Source organism: Camponotus floridanus, unplaced genomic scaffold (assembly GCF_003227725.1).
Source record: "Camponotus floridanus strain SB8 unplaced genomic scaffold, Cflo_v7.5 scaffold3, whole genome shotgun sequence".
Lineage (NCBI taxonomy): Eukaryota > Metazoa > Arthropoda > Insecta > Hymenoptera > Formicidae > Camponotus > Camponotus floridanus.
In genome coordinates, this window is record NW_020229436.1 from 49,241 (window position 1) to 71,130 (window position 21,890).

Below are 21,890 nucleotides of genomic sequence, written 5' to 3' on the forward strand. Positions count from 1 at the left end.
TCCTATGATACTCGATTATGCAACGTCCTAGCAAATATGCGTAGTACTCGCTACAATATCGTATCCTTAGGATAGACGGAGGTTGCCTCCAATTACTAATTACATTCATTCTCTATTACACATGGGTAGCGAGTTGCGCGTCTCAAGGAAAATCTCGTTTCCGCAGGATAAGCGGAGTCAGCCGGGAAGGGCAGGGGGGGCACAGAGAGCGGGGCTCGTTTGCTTGAACCACAAAACATTGTAAACCAACCCGTTTTCCAGTAATGTACGAGTTCGAGTGTAGACGCAATATAAAGCTTTCCGATTACGAGGATTGTGATTCGGAGACGACAACTCTTTTTCTCTTTCTCTCTCACTCTTTCTCTCTTTCTCTCTCTCTCTCTCTCTTTCTATATATATGTATTTTTTTCTAATTATTGAGATTAACGATCTATATTAAAATTCTTTTTTTTTCTTTCTTATTAAAAGCGAATACATTTTTTACAGCCTGTACAATCGAGCGAAACATCGCGGCGCACTCTTTCTTTCACTCTTTTATTCTTCATTTCTCGTTCATATTTTCTCTCTCTCTCTCTCTCTTTCTCTCCTTTTTCCACCTCCGCTCGCGGAGGGAGACGCGGACCAGGGCAGGGTCCAGGTACTCAGGCTATCTCTCTGCGTGTTTCTCTTTTCTTTCTTCTCGTTCTTCTTCGCTTTTCTTTTTTATGTTTGCGAAGATCCCGCAGAATCGGGTTCCTCGATCTTTTCATGTGTATTCTCTCTCGGTCGGCTCCTCTTCTCTTTTTATATTATTTGCCTCCTCTTTTTACAAAAATCACAGCGCAGCACCAGCATTTATTTCTTTTAAAGCCCACCCCTTTGTCCGCTGGGCGCCTCACTAAAATTAAGGCGGATCACACGGTTTTTTTTTTATTTCTTTCACTCATTCTCTCTCTCTCTCTCTCTCTCACACTCACTCACACACACACACACACACACACACACACACACACACACACACACACACACACACACACACACACACACACATATGTAGACACATACACCAAGCATGCACATACGTTTTTTCGTCCTCGCAAGTGCGCGCGCGTGCATCTCTCTATCGTGGTTTCGTTCACATATTCGGCAAAGTAGTTGCATTGCGTTTTCCTTCTTCATTTTATTAAATATTTTGCTCTTTAACGCTGTGAAACGCGAGAAACACATCATCAATCGTTTCCATGTCTTTTGATTTGGCATTTGCGAACGTTACCCGATAAAATTTCTTATTTTTTCCGCATTTTTTTCTTTCTCTTTCTCTCTCTTTCTATTTTCTATCTTACGTCACATCGATAGTAATAAAATAATATATAATTAATAATCTCAATAAATCGTATAATATTTATATATATATGTATATATATATATATATATATATATATATATATATATATATATATATATAAAGGATGACGATAGTCGTTACTGAACAAATATTATGTAGTTTATACATACATATATATATAGTCGCATATGCGCATACGTAATTGTACGTCTCGCTCTTTTTATTTATCCATTCTTTGGATCGTGCCCCCCTCTCCGCCTCTCACTCCCTTTTTTTCCCTAATTTTTGCACACATCGCTGGCTACCATTATCTTAGTAAACAAATAGCGTTCTAGCATCAAATTTACAGTCACTTAACGCCACTTAATTATTTAGAATCATCGCATTACACATGTCGTCTCTCTGTTTTATCTTTCTTGTCTTGTTCTCGACACGCTTTTATTAACCACGCTCGTCTAAGTAAAGACGAGTTCTCTGGTCGTTTTATCGGCATTAGTGATCGGTCGCACAAATCATGGAGTCTCTGTTCCCCTAAGAGATAGTTTAGTTTTTTTTTTTCAGCAAGTTATACAATTTCTCTACAAAAATCGAAATTTGCGCTCGCATATATAATTCTTACAATCCTTTTTCTCATTTCTTTACAATAAAATACATTGACACGGATTTACCGTACATCGCGGAAACGCGCACGCACACATTATGCTTGTACAAGGCAGTCGACTCACGCGATTCGCTACTCTCTTTCGTCTCGTGTATCCTACATACGAGTGCTATATTTTATTTCTCTCCTTTTACACGCACGCACACATACGCTTGCGCTCGCTTGCTCGCTCCTAAGTTTCTACGCTCGATAAAAACTCCATCACATCGCCTCGAATTTGAGAGTCAGGGGCGGAGCCGCGCTTTCCGTCATTTTTTGTTGTCGTGCCAGCACGGCCCCGTGAACGCGAAGACAGTACCGTCCGTCCTCGCGTGTTTCAGTCTAATGAGATGTCTGGCTCCTCGCGACCGTTGTCATCTATGGTCTCACACCTTGTCCCGGTACGGACTAGACTCTTCTTTATCTATTCTATTAACTTCGGATGCCAGCTACGCGAATGTCCTCTACTTGTCAGTCAATATTTGCTGGATCGGCATCTCTCCGTTTTCTTTCCGAACTACCGTCTTATCTAGACAGAGTATCCATCTAAGACTATAGGCACTAGAAAGCAAAGAAAAGATCGAGCTTGTACCAGGATCAGACAGACGTCAACGAGGAGTCAGCGCAACTTGGGTGGCACTGAGCGAGCTCAGTCTACACCGAAACAAGGCAACTCTCGTTCGATCCCGTTCGAGAACGCTCATCTCGCGAGATAGGTCGTTCTTCTCGAAATCTATCAGAGGCCTCGACCTTTGGAATAAGATCGAGCCTCCGATCCTTATCCTTACATTAGCCGTAGGCGTCTGTACACTACGTGGCGCGTATTTTTAAGATATACACTATGTACACGGACAAGGATATTTTAGCGGGCTGGTTTCAACGAGCTGCACGAAGATCGCGAATCCAGCGGGACATGGGGGCATCGTTCGGCGCTGGAATAAAACGCGCAAGGAGAAAACTCATCCTCTCATTCTACGCGAGCATCGATCCGATAGTTCGATACACCAAAGGATTGCTCGCTAACGATCGTCTCTCGTCGAACCTACCACGATCAGTTCAACAGCTGGATCGCCGTTATAATTCTGTCTGAGAATGGACATTGTATTTGTGCGTCAAATCGAGTTCAGTCTCTTATCATTCTTTTAGTGTTAGTTTGTATGTGTTAGTTTTCATGTTTGCACCTAATTTGGAAAGTCGCGATTTTCTATTAGATGACCCACGAGTCTTGATTTCGTCTAAACGTCTTTTAATCGTCCGATAATCATGATTCACAGTTTTAACACCCGATTAACATATCTAAAAATCTCTAGTTTGTGAACATGGATAATACCATTTAAGACATCCATATCATGATTCTAAATTCTCAATTAACGTCATCGAGAAAGTGAATAACACACAGCACAAGGAGGAACACCATAGACGTCCATCTTCTACTGGCTACGTTCATCATTGTCATTGTTCTAACATCTAGTCCGCTCCGTCCACTTATTCTTCAGTCCCTAGTACTTGCGCCGTTGTTGAAGAGAAGAACAATAGAATCCATCTTGTCATATCAGTCATCGTTGTTCTAACATCTCAACTAGCTCTTTCAAGATTTCAGTCCTGACCGACGTCGCAGGGGAAACGCGGACGACACAGAGAGCCTCTTTGCTACATCTTGATCCTGATCCGGCCATCATCACCTTCTTTACTTGGCTACACCTAGGCGCTAATTCGGCCAATAACGCAGCGCGTGGAACATACACACGGCACCCCGCTCAGTCGCATCGGCTACATTGCTCGCTCGTGTCCATCATGCCTCCTACGGTTGCCTGCTGGCGGCGGTGCCGTGCGGGTGTCCCTCACCAGGCGCACCGTTCGCCGCCGCCGGATGTGTGTGATGGGCCTGTGTGGCGGAGCTGCCCCCGGCGCTTCCGCCGGATAAGACGGGGGCGGGGGCCGCGGGTCACTTGGGCGGGAATGGCGAGATCACCGAGGCGGCTACCGCGGCGGCCTGCTGACTCGCCAGCACTGCCGCTGCAACACACACAGAGAGACAGCAGGCCATTAATGTTTCGTCACGATCACTCTGAAGCGCCTACTCTGAATGCGCGCGCGCGTGATGAGCGCGTTTCGTTTCCAGCTGTTGCTATTGTTGTTCGAATGATGGCGACCCGCGGCACCCGGAACCAAAATTTCGAAGCGCGTTTTCGGCTATTGGAAGGGGGGCGGAGGACCGAAGGAGAGACCAAGATTCACCGCTGAGAAAATAACTTCATTATTCTTATCATCTGTGTATTATGCGATTTGTTCCTATTACGTAACATGAAATTGTGTGACATTCAATGCAAGCGGAGAAGAAATATTGATAACTTGGAAACACAGTGGAAATATAATATCTGTTGCTACTTTTAAACGATGAAAATATCAATGGCCATTAAAAATGAAAATGATAGAAATTGATTTATTGACATCGGTTAATGTGACATATATAAGATGGTTCGCAGATTCAAATATACAAATCCAATAGATCATGTTCTATTTAGGATAATCATGAAATATTATGGAAACAATATAAGAAACTGAATAGTATCGCAATACTCGAGAAAAATTATTTCTATATATAAAAATGGAATTTTCTTTTGGCGTGCTAAAAATATTATTCCTAGATATAAAAATGGAACATTTTTTGTGTGCTAAAAGATCCGTACAGTCACTTCGATACATATTGCATAATTCTGTTTTTACACTGAACTTGATCTTTGCAAATTGTTCGATGCCACTATTAATGTTCCTAAATCCTAGCAAATAATTCTCACACTTGACGAGTTATGATATTTAAGACGTAGCAGAAAATAGATTTGCAACCGTTTTTCATGGATATGAAATCACATGCAAGGCTCTTCGAGACGAAATCTTCGAGACGATCGTTAATGCAATCCTTTAGGAAATGCATCGTCCTCGAGCTCGGTTGCACTCGAGGAGAAACCCGTATATTTCGAGATACCTAAACACCGAGCTACTTTCATCACTAGGAGGAAAAATGATGATGGATATGTGTATGAAGAGTGGGAAAGCAAAGTGGCATATAAGTAATTGTTTCTTTCTCCATCTCCCTTTCTCCTTTTTACTTCTGTCTCAACGATTTCGCGCCTATAATGCATTTCCCTAGTATGGTTGCGGACTTCCCTCGTTCACGCGAAAGTCCTGGCAGTGTTGGCTCCGTAAGCGTAGACTTGGTCGATTAAGTTTGCTGATTGGTGATCGTTTTCCACCGTACAAGAGTATCGCTATATGTGAGACATTGCAACAGCAAAGTAACATAAAATCCCAGAAAACGTGAAATTAAACATAGTGAAAAGATTAAATGAATAAATCTTATATTAAACAAATTCATCCAAAGAGAAATCATTTTAGACGAATTTTAAATATATATTTATATATATTTATATAATAATATATATATAATATATATATAATATATATATATATACACACACATACATATATATATATATATAATTTTTATTCATTTTTCTTCAATTTTTCTTATTTCTTTCGATAAGTATGTATTTTGCAAAAATACAAAAAACATTGTATCATATTTTTTTGATAAATATTATTTTGTATTTCGATTTCTAAAGCACAAAAGGAGCGAAAGAGATTATCGACAAGATAAGGAAAAATTTCACTTTCTAGAAACATTTAATTAATATCTTTTCTATTAATCCTTTGATTACTCGACTAGCGACATTAAATTATTTACTATTTAATTAATATCATAATTTATCAATGAAATCGTTATCATCAAAAATTCAAAGATACTTTGAAGTTGCATTTCTATCCATTTTATATCCAGATAATGGATAAAAAAAAATAATGTTCTTAATTGCAAACGATGCTCTTGTAACAGAAATCGTAATCACTCACCAGCGATTGAACGCAAAAATCGCATCGGGAAACTATAAAGTCTTGATAGCTATTTTGCTGCAAAAGAGAGAAGCTTTCGTGGAAGACTACCGATGTCTAACGAAAGATACAAGGATACGAACGCGAATATACATCGCGTTTATGAGGACAGAGAATAGATACTACAAATTAAAAAGAATCTAAGTGCCAACAGAATACAAAAACATGAAAATAATAATTTTCAGTTTCAATAACAAGTACCAATAGAGCTATTTGATATTCCATACTTTTTAGATATGAAACGATTCAAAAAAATATATTTCAGAGTTTTAAACCTTTAAATCATTCGTAATGAAAATTAATCGACGATCGCGCATGTCCATAAAATTTCGTGATGACAATTAAAAATATTCTTATTAAGATTTCATACAAATTGTATATATACCAAATGTTGTTACAAACTATAAAGAGAAAATGTACATGTTGTCACAGAACGGAAAAGCCATCACGTGCATTCCAACACGTCATTTCAATGCAAGTAGTTAAGTACCGCTTTTCATCTCGCTCAAATTATATTGTTCAATTTGTGTTTCTGGCACATAGACTTTTTAATTCATAGCATTCCATTAGAAACTGCACTTTTCTCGCGATATCGCAATCAATCTGACAAACTAGCATCCATAACAAACTCGATGAAATCGTTATCGTCGTCAATTACTATTACACGTGAATGCCCATCACCCGGAACTGGATGATGATCTCGCCCACGTAAGATCCTGTTACCTTTTCCCGTCCCGGAAAAAGAAGCACGATAAATAATTATCACAGTCTGAACTATATATCTAATTCCTACATGCGCCCTACTTGCAGTACACAGCTTACACGGCTAATCTACACAACACACGACCGCACTTATACTTCAATATTTTCAAAATATTCAGTTCATCGCTATATACGAGACTCATATATATGTATAAATATACAGAGTGTTTTAGACGTCGCGCGTTTTCTCTCGACTGCAGATGCCGACGACTATGATAAGTGGAATATTATCCCAATAGATTTTAACTTGTGTTATTGAATTTTTTCAATATGAATTAAATAAAAGATGTAAAAATTAAATCTTTATTTTCATCTAAATTAAGTATACAAAAAGTAAATATATAAATTCTCAATTTAAGATAATGTATCAATGCTAAAAATAAGAAATTTTTATTAAAAGAAAAGAGAGAAAGAATCGATAATAATTAATTTCAAATCCATTGTCTGCAATGCAGAAAACGCGCGTGCGTGCGTGATGCCCGATATATAAATAAAAAAATGCAACACTACACGCGAGCGAACTGAATCGCTTCTTTATCGCGTCCGCAGAATGTACAATTGAGGATAAATTATTTACAAGCGACATTGAGTCCTCAATAGGCAGGGCCCACATAGAAGAGGTTCAATCGAATTTTTCCTTTCAACTGTAATTTTTTTTTCTTTGTACAAAAAGAAGAAATGCATCTCTTATATTGGTCTGATAATAAAATAGTACCTCGGGCGGAGACTCGGCGTGCAGATCGACTCTCAAATGGAGGCGTCTCCTATCGCACGAGTTCCTTGCGTACATCAGAATTCGCATTATTTTCTTTTCTTTTTCATTCTTTTCATTATGTTATGCACCAATATGGTGTGTACGGTTTAGACACACTCAGGCTCTAAATAATACCTAGCCGAGTTTACCCGTTTTTACCGGACGACTCGTCATCCGGATTCTTCCCGAAAATTAAAAGTGGCCGTTCGCCATTTGTTATTCATCATCGAAAATCATTCCATAGTCCAATTTGATTTCAGACAAGAGTGCGCGAACATACATGTTTAAAACGCAATTACAATCGCAATCGCGTCATTCACTTAAAAGTGCTCCCTAAGAGGCCGGTTATCAATTCGTTTATAGTATTATTTCGAAGAATCCAAAATCGGATTTAATAAAAACCTACGAATACCGAGCCAACATCAGGATGATTTGCAATTAAGTCATTAATCGCCAGTCGCTCCACACAAGCTTAAACGCACAATCCTAAAAATGTTCGTCGCTGACGTTCCAGCCACTTTCACTATTCGCAAAAATACGTCACTCGCAAGACGCTTGGCGGCACCCTTTATCACGCTTATCGACTATTATCGTTATCATCAACCATCGAAATTTACACAGACGAAAAGATGGTTGTCCTAACGCACGCATGCGTTCGTTTTCTCACGCTCACGGTTCTCTCTTGTTCTCGCTTCGCTGGGTCCCGCGGGTCGCCTTACTGTCAGGGTCTGACGAGAGGCTTACCTCCGTAGGGAGCGGGATACTGTCCTGTCAATAGGGGATAGCCCAAGCCCACATGAGTGTGATGATGCGTGTGCACGTGCCGTTGTGGCGGTGGCGACCTATTGTCTTTGCCGAGATTACTAGCATCCACTGCACCCTGCTGTTGTTGCTGATTACCCGGCTGACCCTGTTGCTTGCCGGACGGTTGCTGGCCTTGGCCTGGCGGAGGGCCCGGGCCTGCGACTGACGTAGGCGGACCACTGGGAGGTCGGGCGGGTGTCGGACCTGCCGAAGATGGACTGGCCGACGCCGCGGACGTTTTGGGTGTCGGTGACTTGAGCGCGCGTTCTTGCAGCTCGTGTATCTTATGCGCTTGTGAGTAATACTGACTAGCGTGATGTTGAAGCAGGTCTAGCGCCTTACCGCCAGGCGGTCGACTGAGATCTTCTGGTGCATGATACCTGGGTAATTGGTGAAGGTAGGGATTACTTGAATAAGGACCAGGTACCAACATAGGACCAAGGCCGCGATATACCGGATGACCCGGATCGAATGGCAGCGCGCCATAATGCTGCGGGCTTGGCATGTAAGCACCGGGATGGATGTAAGTGAACTGCGAGGTAGGCGGTGGCGGCGGTCCCTGGGTTTCCATCGTTGGTTTTACACCTTCCTGCTTACTCTTAGAGTCTTCATTCTTGCCGAGATCCTGTGGTTTCTCTTGCTTCGGCTGGTGCTTCGGGCTTGGCGGTGGCGCCTTTGCCTGTTGACTCTGTTTGCTCGATTCCTCTTTCCTTCTTTGCTCACCCGGATACAGATAATACCTCCTATCGTCCTGAACGGGACCTGGTGGAGGTGGCGGTGGTGCCGCTCTTTGACTCTGTGAACCATGATAGACGTGATATGGACTCATTTGATTCTTCATCTCGATACTCTCTTTGAGTATTTGATGATTTTCATGTTGCTTGTCCTTTAGGCTCGGTTGTGGTTGTGGTTCCTGCTTGATCTTGATTTTCTGCTCATGCGGCTCCTGGTCCTGTGACTGCTGACTCTGCTGCTGCTGCTGTTGCTGTTGCTGCGAGACTGGTTGTGGCGGCTGGTAAGGATAACCCGGCATGTAACCGCCATAAGCACCGTAATAATGTGGCTGCTGTTGCGGCTGTGGAACCGGTTGGCTCAACTCCTTCTTCTCCTTTTCCGACACGACGCTTTGTAAACTCGCCATCGAAGGCATCTGTGGTATATTGAGCGGTTTGATCTCCTGCTTGGGCGTAAGGTCGCTCGGCTTCTGGTCTACCACCGGTTTACTATCCGGTACGCTAGGCATCAAATAAGGTGGTTGACCATAGTACGGATACATACTGAAGTGAGCAGGTAAATGCGCCGGTGCCGTGGCTTTGTTGTCCTTCTCTTGGCTTTGCTTGGACTTGTCTGCCGGTTCGGCCTCGAGTACCGGCGCCGCGTCATCCGATATGTCCGAGTAGGCCGGACTCTGTACGTCATCGCGCGTCGAATCAACAATCGGCGCTTCGAGCGGCGACGGATGTGGACTACCGCCAGGCGATTTTCGTGATTTCTTCTTGTAGCCCTGCGGTTTGGAAACACGCGCATCGGTGCTCGTCTTGCTTTTGTCTTGTTCTGGCATCAGCGCCGCCGTAGGTTTTACTTTGAACTGTGGCATCTTTGCCGCGTGTAACGGGTACTGCTGCAAATGCGACTGTACGCCTTGACCCGGATGACCTGGCGGTGGCGGTGCCGTTTGTAGACCCGCCGCTTGCTGCGATACCTGAGTCGTCAGATTCTGCAGACCTGGATGCTGACTGGCTATACTTTGTAAACTAGCCTGTTGTTGTTGCTGCTGCAACCCAGCCGACTGTACAACATGAGCCTGCGCGGGTTGACCCAATTGAGCTGACAGAGGAGGATGCGACACCGATTGTAATTGATGCGCCGGCGGTAACTGTTGCTGAACCGATGACTGCAATTGTTGTTGCTGCTGACTGCCAACGCCAGACTGCAACTGTTGTTGCGGCGGTTGACTGACCTGTTGCAACGTCTGCTGCGCCTGCTGCAGAAGCGGATTCTGCGATTGATGCGCCTGCTGCATCTGAGATGGCTGTGGTGGTTGCGGTATGTTGAGAGGCTGGGGAATGTTCGTGCTTGGATGCGGTGAAGGCACAGGCCTAGGAGATTGACTGGGATGTGGGCTAGGGCTCTGGGGCGGATTTGATGAGCCTAACGACGATTGACTCTGTTGCTGCTGCTGCACTGACTGTTGCTGCACTCTCGACGAGGGTGCTGTGGAAGTAGGAGCTGGCAAGTCATCCTGACCGAACCTTAACACGCCGGGCTTCACGATATTTTTATCCGCGAGTACAGGCGTAGGTGCTTCTACTATACTGGGCGACGGCACCCTCGGTGGCGGCGGCGGCGTTTCCGGGGGCAGTCCTGTCGCCGGTGGACTCGTCGTTCTCACCGGCGTACCCTCGGGCTTATCCGCCGGCGACTTCACTGGCGTAGCTGGACTCGGTGCCTCGATGTTACTCTCGTCGTTCTCCGACATGCTGGTGATACCCTCCTTGGTATCTTCGTCATCGGCAGAACCATGCGCGTGGCTCTGATGATACTTGAGTCCGTTGATGTGTTTGTACTTTTTACTGCAGTTCGGCTCGGGGCATTCGAGCAAAACCGGACTGGCGGGTGGCGAACCACTAGGCGGCGTGGGCGGCGGCGCCCGGCGTTTGTTCTTGTCCTGCTCTTCTTCTGGTCCGCGTGACTTCCGCTTCGCTGCCGGATCCGGTCGCGGCGGCACGAACGCCGCTGGACTCGGACTGGCCGCGGGCGAACCTTGCGCGCCCCGACGACCCTTGCCGCCGTTGCGCAGTTTACTGTGCACGGAACTCCTCGTCTCCGTGAAGTTGCTCAGGTCGTTACCGGGCGTAGAGTTGGCCGCGGCGCGACCGCGCTTACCGCGTCCCTTGGGCGTACGAGCGTCCAGGTCGCTCGTCGGCGAGTCGCAGAAACGTGGTGGCGCCCAATCGTGACGCGTACAGTCCAGCAACGTCCCTACGTACGTTTTACCTCGCCACGTAACGTTTACCACTAGTACACCTGTAATAAAGAAAACATGAAATAATAATTTGAAGTAGTAATAATCAAATATTGAAACCCTTCAAAAATTTAATAATTATTTTCAATATTCTGATGGTAATCTTTTGAAAACTATCTGAGACAACAATATAATAAGTATGTTTGATATTTTCAATTTGATGATTTCTGTGAACGTTGAAAATATTCAGTATACATATACAAATAAAATATATATTGTCGGCTATAAATTTTGTGATCCTTTATGAAAATATAGTAAATTTAATAAATAGATTCGACATAATGTAATTTGCAACAATTCTCTGCATTTTCTAAATATTTCAAACATAAAGTATTATATGTCTGGGAAATCATATTTTTTATATATTATATATTAAAATGTGTAATTTAATTCTACACATTAATATATAAAATAATTAAAATATAAAATATATAAAATACATTAAAACACATTAAAATATAAAATATATAAAATAAAATATTTGTTAAAATTATTCACAAACAAGAAATGTATAATTGATTAGTAAATCAATTATAGTGGATATATGTTAGTGAATAATTTTAACTTTTAACAGAGAACATGAAAAAATATTATATGACGTGGGTAATGTGGGAAAGCAAGGAGTTTGCAGGATCCCATGGGATATAGAATTTATTACAAGTAATATTATCAAAATATAATGGTTTACAAGTGATCAATGAATCTACAAACTAATATAAAAATTAAAGCAAAATGAAACTTTTTATTTATTATACACGGCGAGTGAAGTTTTATTTGCATCTGCATAAAAAGTTATAGAAAAGTTACGATGACGATGATCTGACAGATCCTATGTTTCCTGTCGAAATTGAAAAAATTAATGAATTTGTTATTTGTCAATAAATAAATAAATAATTGTCAGTAAATAAAAAAAATAATTTCGCATGCCATGATTTAGCACAACGCACAAAGTTTAATTTGTTATTCAAAGAAATAGAAAATTATCAAAAATCTATTTTTGAAGGAAATAGAAAAAGAAAAGGAAAATGACGAATCTTGTGTTGGATAAGGAAAACAAATACAATTCGTATCGTTATAAATACATATCGTTTCGCTGACGGACAATGTGAAAGTTATGACGAAGGAAAAACCGGTCCTAAAATACAGCGGTTTCAACTCCCAGAGCAGCTTCATCGCGTAATAAGTTCCATGGCAATCTGATGACGAGCTAACTCGCGTTTGTGTCTCTTCTTTTCCTCTCATCGTGTTCTTCGTTCCTGCACGATCAGCGTCGTTAATTGAAAATATCTCGGCCGTGCACGTGCAAGAAAACCCAGCGTCTCGCAGGTGATCCCGACGATAAATGCTGCAGGTGTTCCCAGCCGCGAAATTCTCGTCTTTCATACAGAGTATGCGGCTAAATCACTTTCGCGTTCGCGTAATAGCTAAAGTCGACTTGACGTAAATCGAATCGCCTCCATGGGGGGTGTCGCACCAGATTTAAATGTCAAAGCTTCGTGAAACGTGCAGGGTGTGTATGAAATATATGAAATAAACCTTCAATCAACGAGCGAAAAAAAAGTTTGAAAAATTACTTTCTTGAAAAGTGATTTCTCGTACAATAACATAGAATTCTATGAGAAAAAAAGAAAATGGATTTTTTGTACAATTATAGCAAAGTTATTACAAATTCGAGATAAAAAATGGCTAAAATATGTGATAACAATATCGAAATAAAACGATCAGAAATAAAATAAAATTTCTATTGTACAATAATTTTGACGAAAAAGTTTTTTTATTTCTAACGCGAATTTGAATTAATTTTCTCCTTCGAGACGCAATCCACGTCTTTTGAGAAGAATACCGTTTAAAAATAGATACCTTCGTCAGAATGAGAATGTCAGGGGAAGATTGTTGAAATGAGCTCGTTGTTTGCATCGAAGCGGGGTTTCCTCCGCGAACGACGTGAATCGTGACTAGAAATAAAGGGACAAGTAGCGCAGCAGAAAGGAGAAAATAAAGAAACGGACGCACACAAAGAGGACAATAAAACAGCGGAAGTTCCAAGGCGACCAAGCTCCTAAAAGCCACATAACACCGTGTTTCTACTTCATCTGTCAGACGTACGTATACATCTCGTTCTTTCTTTCTCTCTCTTATCTCGAGAACGAAACGACATGTTTCTTGTAGTTTCTTCTCTATCCTGTGGTTCTTGCCCCTCATCCTTTTGCCCTTTTTCTCACCCTCCCTTACTTGCCACGCGGCAGAAACCTCGGGGCATTTTGGTTGATTGAGTCGTCCCCTCGCGCGTTGACGTCATCCCCATTTACCGCGAAAGATAAACATATAGGTGAGCACTAACATCGGCGAGGGATGATGATAAATCCGTGCATCTCACCCTCGACGTGCGCCTTTTCATCCCGTCCGTTTTCGAGCTTCGTTTCCTCCCGCTTCACCGATCTTGCGCTACTTTCTTTCCCCTTTTTTTTCTTTTTTTTTTCATGTAGAGCCTGACAGCAGTCGAGTGGCGAGCAAATGACTAATTAGCCGCTAATAGCTCAGCAAGCGTCGAACATCAGCCTTATGTCGGTAAGCGTTTCGCTTTGAACGGGAAAGTAAAACGACTTTCGTTCAAGAGAGTTTATTAAATAATAATACGTTTCAGTAAAGAAAATATAAGAGACTGAACTAATAAAAAATAAAAATTATTTTAATATACAAATTTGAAGCGCGTGTTAGTGGAATAAATGAATAAATAAGTGAATAAATAACAATATTCTATTTTTTAATTCTATTTTAATTCTATTTTTTTAATTCTATTTTTTAAATTTTGAATTAATTCAAGACAATGCTTTATATATTTCAAATTTAATTATTAAAATATAAATAAAATTTTATTTTATTATTATTTTAAATTTTATTTTTTGAATTTTGAATTAATTCACGGCAATGCTTCATGTATTTAAAATTTAATTATTACAACATAAATAAAAATATCAATTTAACTATTAAAATACGAATAAAAATAAAAATTTAATTATTAAAATATAAATAAAAATAAAAAAAGGATCGCATATTTGATAACAGTTTGTGTGTTACAACTTATAGCATTCTTTGGTGCTGCATAGCATAATAGTAATTTTACAAATGAGTTTATATCTATTTATCTTTAAATCTTACACTCGGCCTCGCGTGACCCCCGGGGTTCTCTAGGTTTAATAGAATTTCTCGCGGCACAGTAAACGAATAATCACGTGGTCCGCCCCGAAGAGATTGCGGTCGCGGCAGCTGGTAGCAAAGAACACGAAGTCACATCCAGTATTATTTGCCCGTTGCTCTTTTGCGGCGAATGGACGACGTCGGCGCTGTGGGCCGCCTCCTCGAGTTTCCTCTTCCTGGAAGCCGGCGAACGATAAAGGGGCTCTTTTCCGAAGCGGGAGATTTGCGGTCGTGGTCAAAGGAAACCAGGCACCACCGGACGAGGAAGAAAAGCGCTCGCAGCTTCAGCATAAAACGACGAGTTAATATTTCTCGTGAGATATCGTCGAGCGATATCGTGATATCTCTCGGAGTCAAATCCTGTCGGCTCAGAACAGCTGTCACGTGAAATCACGTCCGGTATTATTCGCTCTTCGAGCGATGACAATCGAACACGTTGCTCTAAATCGAGAGATCGCTTTCGGCACAAATGGAGTTCTCGCATCGAATGTTCGTCACGAAGTACCTTCCGAGATTCGAGCAAGGTGGATGTCTCATTTATCAACATGTCGAGGGAAATGTCAATCTGCTAATGTGTATACAAGGCATTCCACATCTAATTTGCGATTTTGATGGATTAAATGGATGGACAAAGTTAAATCCTAGTCAGGAAAAATTGATAGATATTGATTAAGACTATATTTGATAAATGCAAAGATAAAAGAAACAGCAGTGATTCTATATACAATATATTACATTGTTTATATTATAATATTTCATACATATTTGTAATCGCCAAATTACAAATATGTATAACTTTTTTTATGTATCTCATTGTTTTATCACATAAATACTTTCATATATATTCAGAATCAGAAATGTTTTCCTACTTAAATTTACACATTTTGTGCAAATTTTGAAGGAAACCCCGATCTTGAGTGCACAAAATAACATTTACAATTTAAAATATTAAACCTCTGTTAAAAATAAAAGTAAAATTTGTTAAAAACAATATTTAAATTTTGAGTTTTCTGCAAATATATTTTTAAAATTTAGATTATATTAGAGATATCTGATACAGAGTCGTGTATATGTGTGTGCATATGTGTTACGTGTGATGCGGTTGAATGATATCTCGACGATATCTCGCTCGATAGAACCTGCAGAGCGGAATGGAACGATGCGGCTGCCAGGTGAAATGTGAAATCACAGAGCAGCGTTATTTGTCGTCTCCGAATGGCGGTCGCCCGTGGCGGCCAGAGAACAACATTGACCGAGATCAGTCTGGATATAAGTGGATTTCCTTTCGGCTCACAATCGCGGTGGGGAAGGTCTTTCAAAATCGAGTTATATTCGAGAAAGCTTTAGTAAAAGAAAAAAGTACGCGCGCGATATGCCTCAAAAATTCTCTCTATAAAAAATGTGTTCAAGCTTATTATACGAGTAAAACATCCACGCAGTTTATAATGATAAATCATGATATTAATTGCACTGCATAGATTAATGAATGTAAAATTGCACTGCATAGATTGATGAATGTAAAATAAAATACTAGATTGTTCCAATCTTATCTATTTTATAGCAATCTAGAGCACCGATCTTTTCTTAATCGATTTCCGATTTAATCATCAAGCATAAATTTACTTAGTATGTTAAAGGATGGATTAAATTTGTATGTACAACCATCTCTAATGACAATTTCTCGTCTATCGATCTTGACAAGGAAGCAGACATTTCAAATCCGAATCTCAAAGAGCCTGAGAGGAAGCGACATCTAGTAGATGGGATACATAGGAAGGGAAGATTGTAAGAGGAGAAGGAGGAGGAGGAGGAGGAGAAGTAGCATAAGAAGGAGCAAGAGCAAGAGGATTCCGTCGAGGTGAAGCGAGAGATGTTTCGAAGATCGATAACAAGCTGTATAACTCTCTAGCTTCCATCCGAGGAAAGAGAAACCCCCCCTCTCTCTCTTTCTCTCTCTCTCTCTCTCTCTCTTCTCTCTCTCTCCTCCCCCTGGCATCTCTCGTCTTTTCCCTTCGCCTCGTCGCGTCTCCGACAAGCATCCTTTCATCAACGTCTCTGTGATCCAACTAAACTACCCTGACATCGACAAAACCAGGTCCGATGGGAGATAGACGCCTTTACCATACACACCTTAGCTTGCGGGGATACATGTGATTGTATTGATGGCTGTTCGTGTAGCCTTTACAATGTCGCGTAATGCCTTTCTGCACAAAATGTTCTGAATGTTCATGATATGCGAATCAGAGGTTTTGAATGTGGATTAAATCTTTCAAAATACCTGTTTTTTTATTTAACACAGAAAAATATAAAAATAGAATAATAGAATATAATAGAAAAAATGGAATAAATTAGAATATACATAAACAGAATAAATAGAAGATCCATAAAATTGAATTATCTCGGAATATATAATTATAAGATATAGTATATAAGAATATTTTTTTGCACACGCATTAAATAATTTAAGAAATACCGGGATCAATTTTTAATCTTTAATTTTTTTAATTCTTTAATTTTTTAATTTTTCTTTCGAAACTAGAATAATCAGTATTTATGAGTAAAAATGAGATTATATTTTGCATACACCTTAAATAACTGAAGAAATATTAAGATTAGTTTTTAATTTCCATTCTTTGAATTTACCAATATCAACAATAAAGAAGATAAAAGTTTGAATATTTTTTTGATGCAAAATGGAGATTTATTTGCAATCTATTATACGTGTAAAGTGCCATATGCAACAGAGTTACTGCGATACAAGCTATCAGCGGTTTAGTACTTCTGTCGGTCGATCGGCGGTCATTAGTTACACGCGCACGCACGCATAATTACACATTCGCGCGTATGACATTTATTGCCGGAGATTAACCTGTTAGCTTCGCGGAATTATTAATGCGCTGCGTTTATAAAGCAGGGAGATGGAAATCGGGAGCGATCGAGCGAGCAAGCGGGCGAGCGGGTGGACGCGACTCGACGCAAACGAGTGCAAATGCACTCGTCATCGTTTGGCTACGTTTATTTATCCACGCGTGTCGAATGCTTTACGTAATTGCCGCATGGCTCGCGTGCACGTGAAAGAAATTGCCCGTTTTCTTAATCGCTCGCTTCCCGAGAAAATTTCTCAGGCGGTAGCTAGCCTACTTATTATGAGCGAATCAACGATGCGTCTCGTTAAGCGCGATGTAAGTTTGAAATATGAGTCTTACAAAGTAAGAATACAAACACATAGACAGAGATGTAGTTCAAGTCAATTTGGATTTGAGACAATAAAAGTACAGAGAGAGTCGAGAAACTATCTCTTCTCATTTCATCGTAAATACTTTGATTAATTTTAGATCAAGATATAGAATCAATTTATTTTTGAGGAAAATTTCAGAATATCTACTCTATTCTGATTAAATAACAAAATTAATATGTTAGTTTTTACACTTTTAAAGAGAATAAATGATTAAAAAATTCAATAATTTTTTTTATAAGTGTATTTTTTTAATTAATTTTTAAAATTTCCAGAAATTGTTTAATGATTCATATATTACTAAAAGTTTTATTTTTTTTTATAAGTAGAGTTCTCTTTGACTCAAGTGTCCTTAAAACTTCCGGAAATTACTTAATGATTCATACGTTATTAAGAATTTTTATTTTTTTTTATCAGATTTTTCTTTAGCTCAAGTACCTTTAAAATTTCCGGAAATTGCTTAATGATTAATACGTATTATTAAAAGTTTTCCTATTTCTTTTTAAAAGTAAATTTCTCTTTGATTCAAGCTTCTATAAAATTTCCGGAAATTACTTAATAATTCACATGTTATAAGAGTTCTTCTATTTTTTTTATAAATAGATTTTTTCTAACTCAAGTATCTTTACAATTTTTTAAAATTATTAATGATTTGTATATTATTAAGATTTTTTTATAAGAAGAATTTAACGCAAGCATTTTTAGAATTTCTTAATTATTTAATGATTCATTATGTTGAGAATTTTTCTTTTTTTTTATAAGTAGATTTTTCTTAAATTCTAGCATCTTTAAATTTTTGAAAATTATTTAATGATTCATATGTTATTAAGAATTTTTCTATTTTTTTATAGTATATTTTTCGTTAATTCGAGCATTTGTAAAATTTCCAGAAATTATTTAACGATTCATATGTTATTAAGAATTTTTTTCTATTTTGTTTATTTTGTTTATTTTACATTTTTTTATTATTTTTTTTATTTTACATTTTCTTAAATTCAAACGTCTTTGAATGTTCCAGAAATTGATTAATAATTTATACATTATTAAGAATTTTTCCATTACTTTTAAATATAATAATATATACAGGCGAGAAGTTTCGAAGAAACGGAAGTAGAAAACGGAACTGGTGAATTCGTTATAAAGTAAGGCGGTGCGAAGACGCAGCAGCCGCGAAACCAGAACAGACGTGCTCGAGATTCCGTCCCTGTTTTATTTCTCTCGCCGATATAACACGCTGGTAGAGCTCCTTATCCTTCTCCATCGTCTTTTTCTCGTGTCTCCCCGGGAGTTGAGAGGGACCGACCAAAGAGTAAACGTGGAGAGAAGTAACAAGGAGATGAAAAGATATAGAAGAGGACCCGAGGAGAGGAGCCGAGTGAAACGAGAAAAAGAGGTAGAACGAAATGTGGCGAGAAGGGGGGTAAATGGCAATGGAAGAGTTATGGGGATGAAGGAAGCAAAACAGAGGAACGAGGACGTAACAGCAGGATATCAACGGCGAACGACGAAAGTAATAAAACTTGGATGGAAGGCAGGCTCGGACAGATTGGTCGGCCATTCAATTGGGAATTCGACGAATTTATGGACTTCTTAATCTGCCATTATGGACGGCCATTTAGGAACTCTCTTTCTAGGCTTTGCCGCGTAGTTTATTCTTTCTATATCGGAGGAAGCAGAGTAAGTAATTTTATGGGCATTTCCGAGATTGTGACGTGATCACTCGAGTGGAATTTTACAACAAAAATATACTTCTTGTTAATAAATATTATAACTTGATACATCTACTCTATAGGCTGTTATATCTTTTTATGTAGATTAATAACTTAACTAACTTTAATTAATTTTATTTAATAACTTTAACTAATTTTTAATTAACTTAATGAACTATAATTAATTGTTAACTAAAAGTTATTTTTTTCTACTCATATCCATATTTTTCTTTATTTGAATTTCTTACAATTAATTTATTTACTATTAAAATGCTAAACGAAGATAATTGTTGTAAGTAGAAGGTGTACGTTTGTGCTTTGCAATATTTCAAGTCCGCCGTTTGTTAAGTTAAATTAAACTTTACATTTGGATGTTACAAATTACCAGCACATTTTTCTCTCTAGAGAAAACTTTGGAAGTCCATTTCTCAGTTTTGACATGGAAGCGCTTGGTTCCTTTCATATAATGGCCTTTCATATAATGGCCGTTCATTTATCCTTGCTTTGCGAGGGAATCCAGCGGTGAAAAACAAGCTACTCGGTTCGGCTGCCTTCGAAGGAACGATCATAAAGTAGACCTCTGATGCCGTGAAGGAAAAGGAGACAGAGAGAAAGAGAAAGGAGAGAGAAAAAGAGAGATCACGGAATATGATGAGGAAAGAACGAAGGAAAAAGATAGAAAGAAAGAGGTAGAAAGATACAGAGATAGACAGGGAGAGAAGACGAAAGAAAGAAAGAAAGAGAGAGAGAGAGAAAGTGAGAGAAAAAGCAAGAGAAGGACGAACAGTCGGGAGAGTCACGATGTAGTTTTAACCCGACGACAACCACGACCGCGGCATTACACATAATACCTGTCTGACAAGCTACCTTACCCATGTTGTGTCAGCCGCGAGTCGGCTATGTGTATTATATACGTGTATGCAATTGTGTGGGTATGTGTATGTGTATGCACGCGAAACACGTGCTTTTGTATGCGCGCAGCTTACCGCTCGACATGCACGAGTGTGTATACGATTGGTTGCATGTGTGTCTGCATTGCACAGTCGAATGTGCCTCGAAAATTCGGCTAAAATGGTCGACTTATTTGGGAAGATTGGCAATAATATTTCGCGAATACTGGTAGAATTTTGCCAGTTGTATTTTTCATGATTTTACTCTCTACATACCTCTGTAATTTATGTGTGTTATATTTTATACACATATTTATATATTATTTTTTATATATCATTTTTATATTATATATATTTTATTTATTATTATATATATTATTTTTTATATATCATTTTTATTTTATATATTATTTTTTGTATATCATTTTTATATTATATTATATATTTTTTATTTATTATTTATATATTATTTACTTAACTATGTTGTCCGTGAATTATACGCAACAATAGAACGAATTTGGAGACGACTTGTAATAATTTTGGAGCATTCTACATACGTTTAAACATTTAAACTAATAATTTATATCTACGTACACATTCATATGCATGAGCACACGTATTATGCGCCAATAGTAATATTTTGTCACGAATGTGGACGAAATTACAACGACGAAATTACAACGGGCGATGTGCTCGCGTGTTATCCGTGTAGCGTGCGGCTTTCTTTATTATTTCCGCAGATCGTCCCAGAACGTATTACAACGAAATCGTAGTTGAAGCATGCGACGATGGAACTCGAAGGAGGCTTTCCTCCGCTAGATTATCTATTAGCAAAATTGGAATTAATTATACATTCGCTCGCAATAGAATTAATTATTCCGCCGGCGCGCACGTCCTTCCTGGCGCACTTTTGTTTTAATTTCATTCCCTTATCTCAGTTTTATCTCACGTGCGAGCCAAGTCGAGCCGCGGCGCATTATTGTATCGCGTTTTATTTTATCGCGGCACATTATCATATAGGAAGCGAGGGGAGAGAAAAAAAGCATTCGAGAATTCTTCGCGTTTAATTGAGGAAAATATGGTATAGTTTTTTAGATACATTGTATTAGTAATTTCGCGTTTCAATCTTCATTGTAAAATTCAATAGAAAAATTTACTTAATCAATTTTAAACGTTCATTACTATTAATACGTATAAAATTTACTAACGTTCCCTCTAATTTGTTAACGTTAATTAATCCGAGTCACACGATTTATTAAGGACATTTCATATTTTTTCAGAGTATTAAATGACTTGCAAAAATCTATCGATTAAATTTTATTTCAAATAACACGTCATCAAACGCACACGTACATGCTTTATTGTTTAAATATTTTTTTATTACCGGAGTCTCTGTACGAAACAACGAGCGATTTAGCGATGTGTAAAAGAACATACGTTTCAAAGTTACGAAACGTATTCTAATGAGCATAAAAAACGCTTGAAATCCGAAATAAATTAATCCACATACTTTGCGAGCGCGATCGTTATCGCGGATTATCTTACATATTTTTAACCGTAGAAATGGTCTTAATAAGCTCGCGAGCGATCCAATTATGAGG

General features: G+C 39.1%; 1 protein-coding gene across 3 annotated transcripts in view; it reads right to left on the bottom strand.

Moving 5' to 3' along the window:
- Positions 1 to 1,452: 1,452 nt before the first annotated feature.
- LOC105257651 (zinc finger protein 608-like) overlaps positions 1,453 to 21,890 on the bottom strand; it is a 150,389-nt gene continuing 129,951 nt past the window's right edge. For all 3 annotated transcript variants that reach the window (XM_025410082.1, XM_025410083.1, XM_011268416.2), the window contains 2 exons: positions 8,173 to 11,259; positions 1,453 to 3,980 (listed from right to left, as the gene is read on the bottom strand). In XM_025410082.1, coding sequence (XP_025265867.1) covers positions 3,910 to 3,980; positions 8,173 to 11,259 — 3,158 coding nt within the window. In that variant the 3' untranslated portion in view covers positions 1,453 to 3,909. The remainder of the gene's footprint in view (positions 3,981 to 8,172; positions 11,260 to 21,890) is intronic.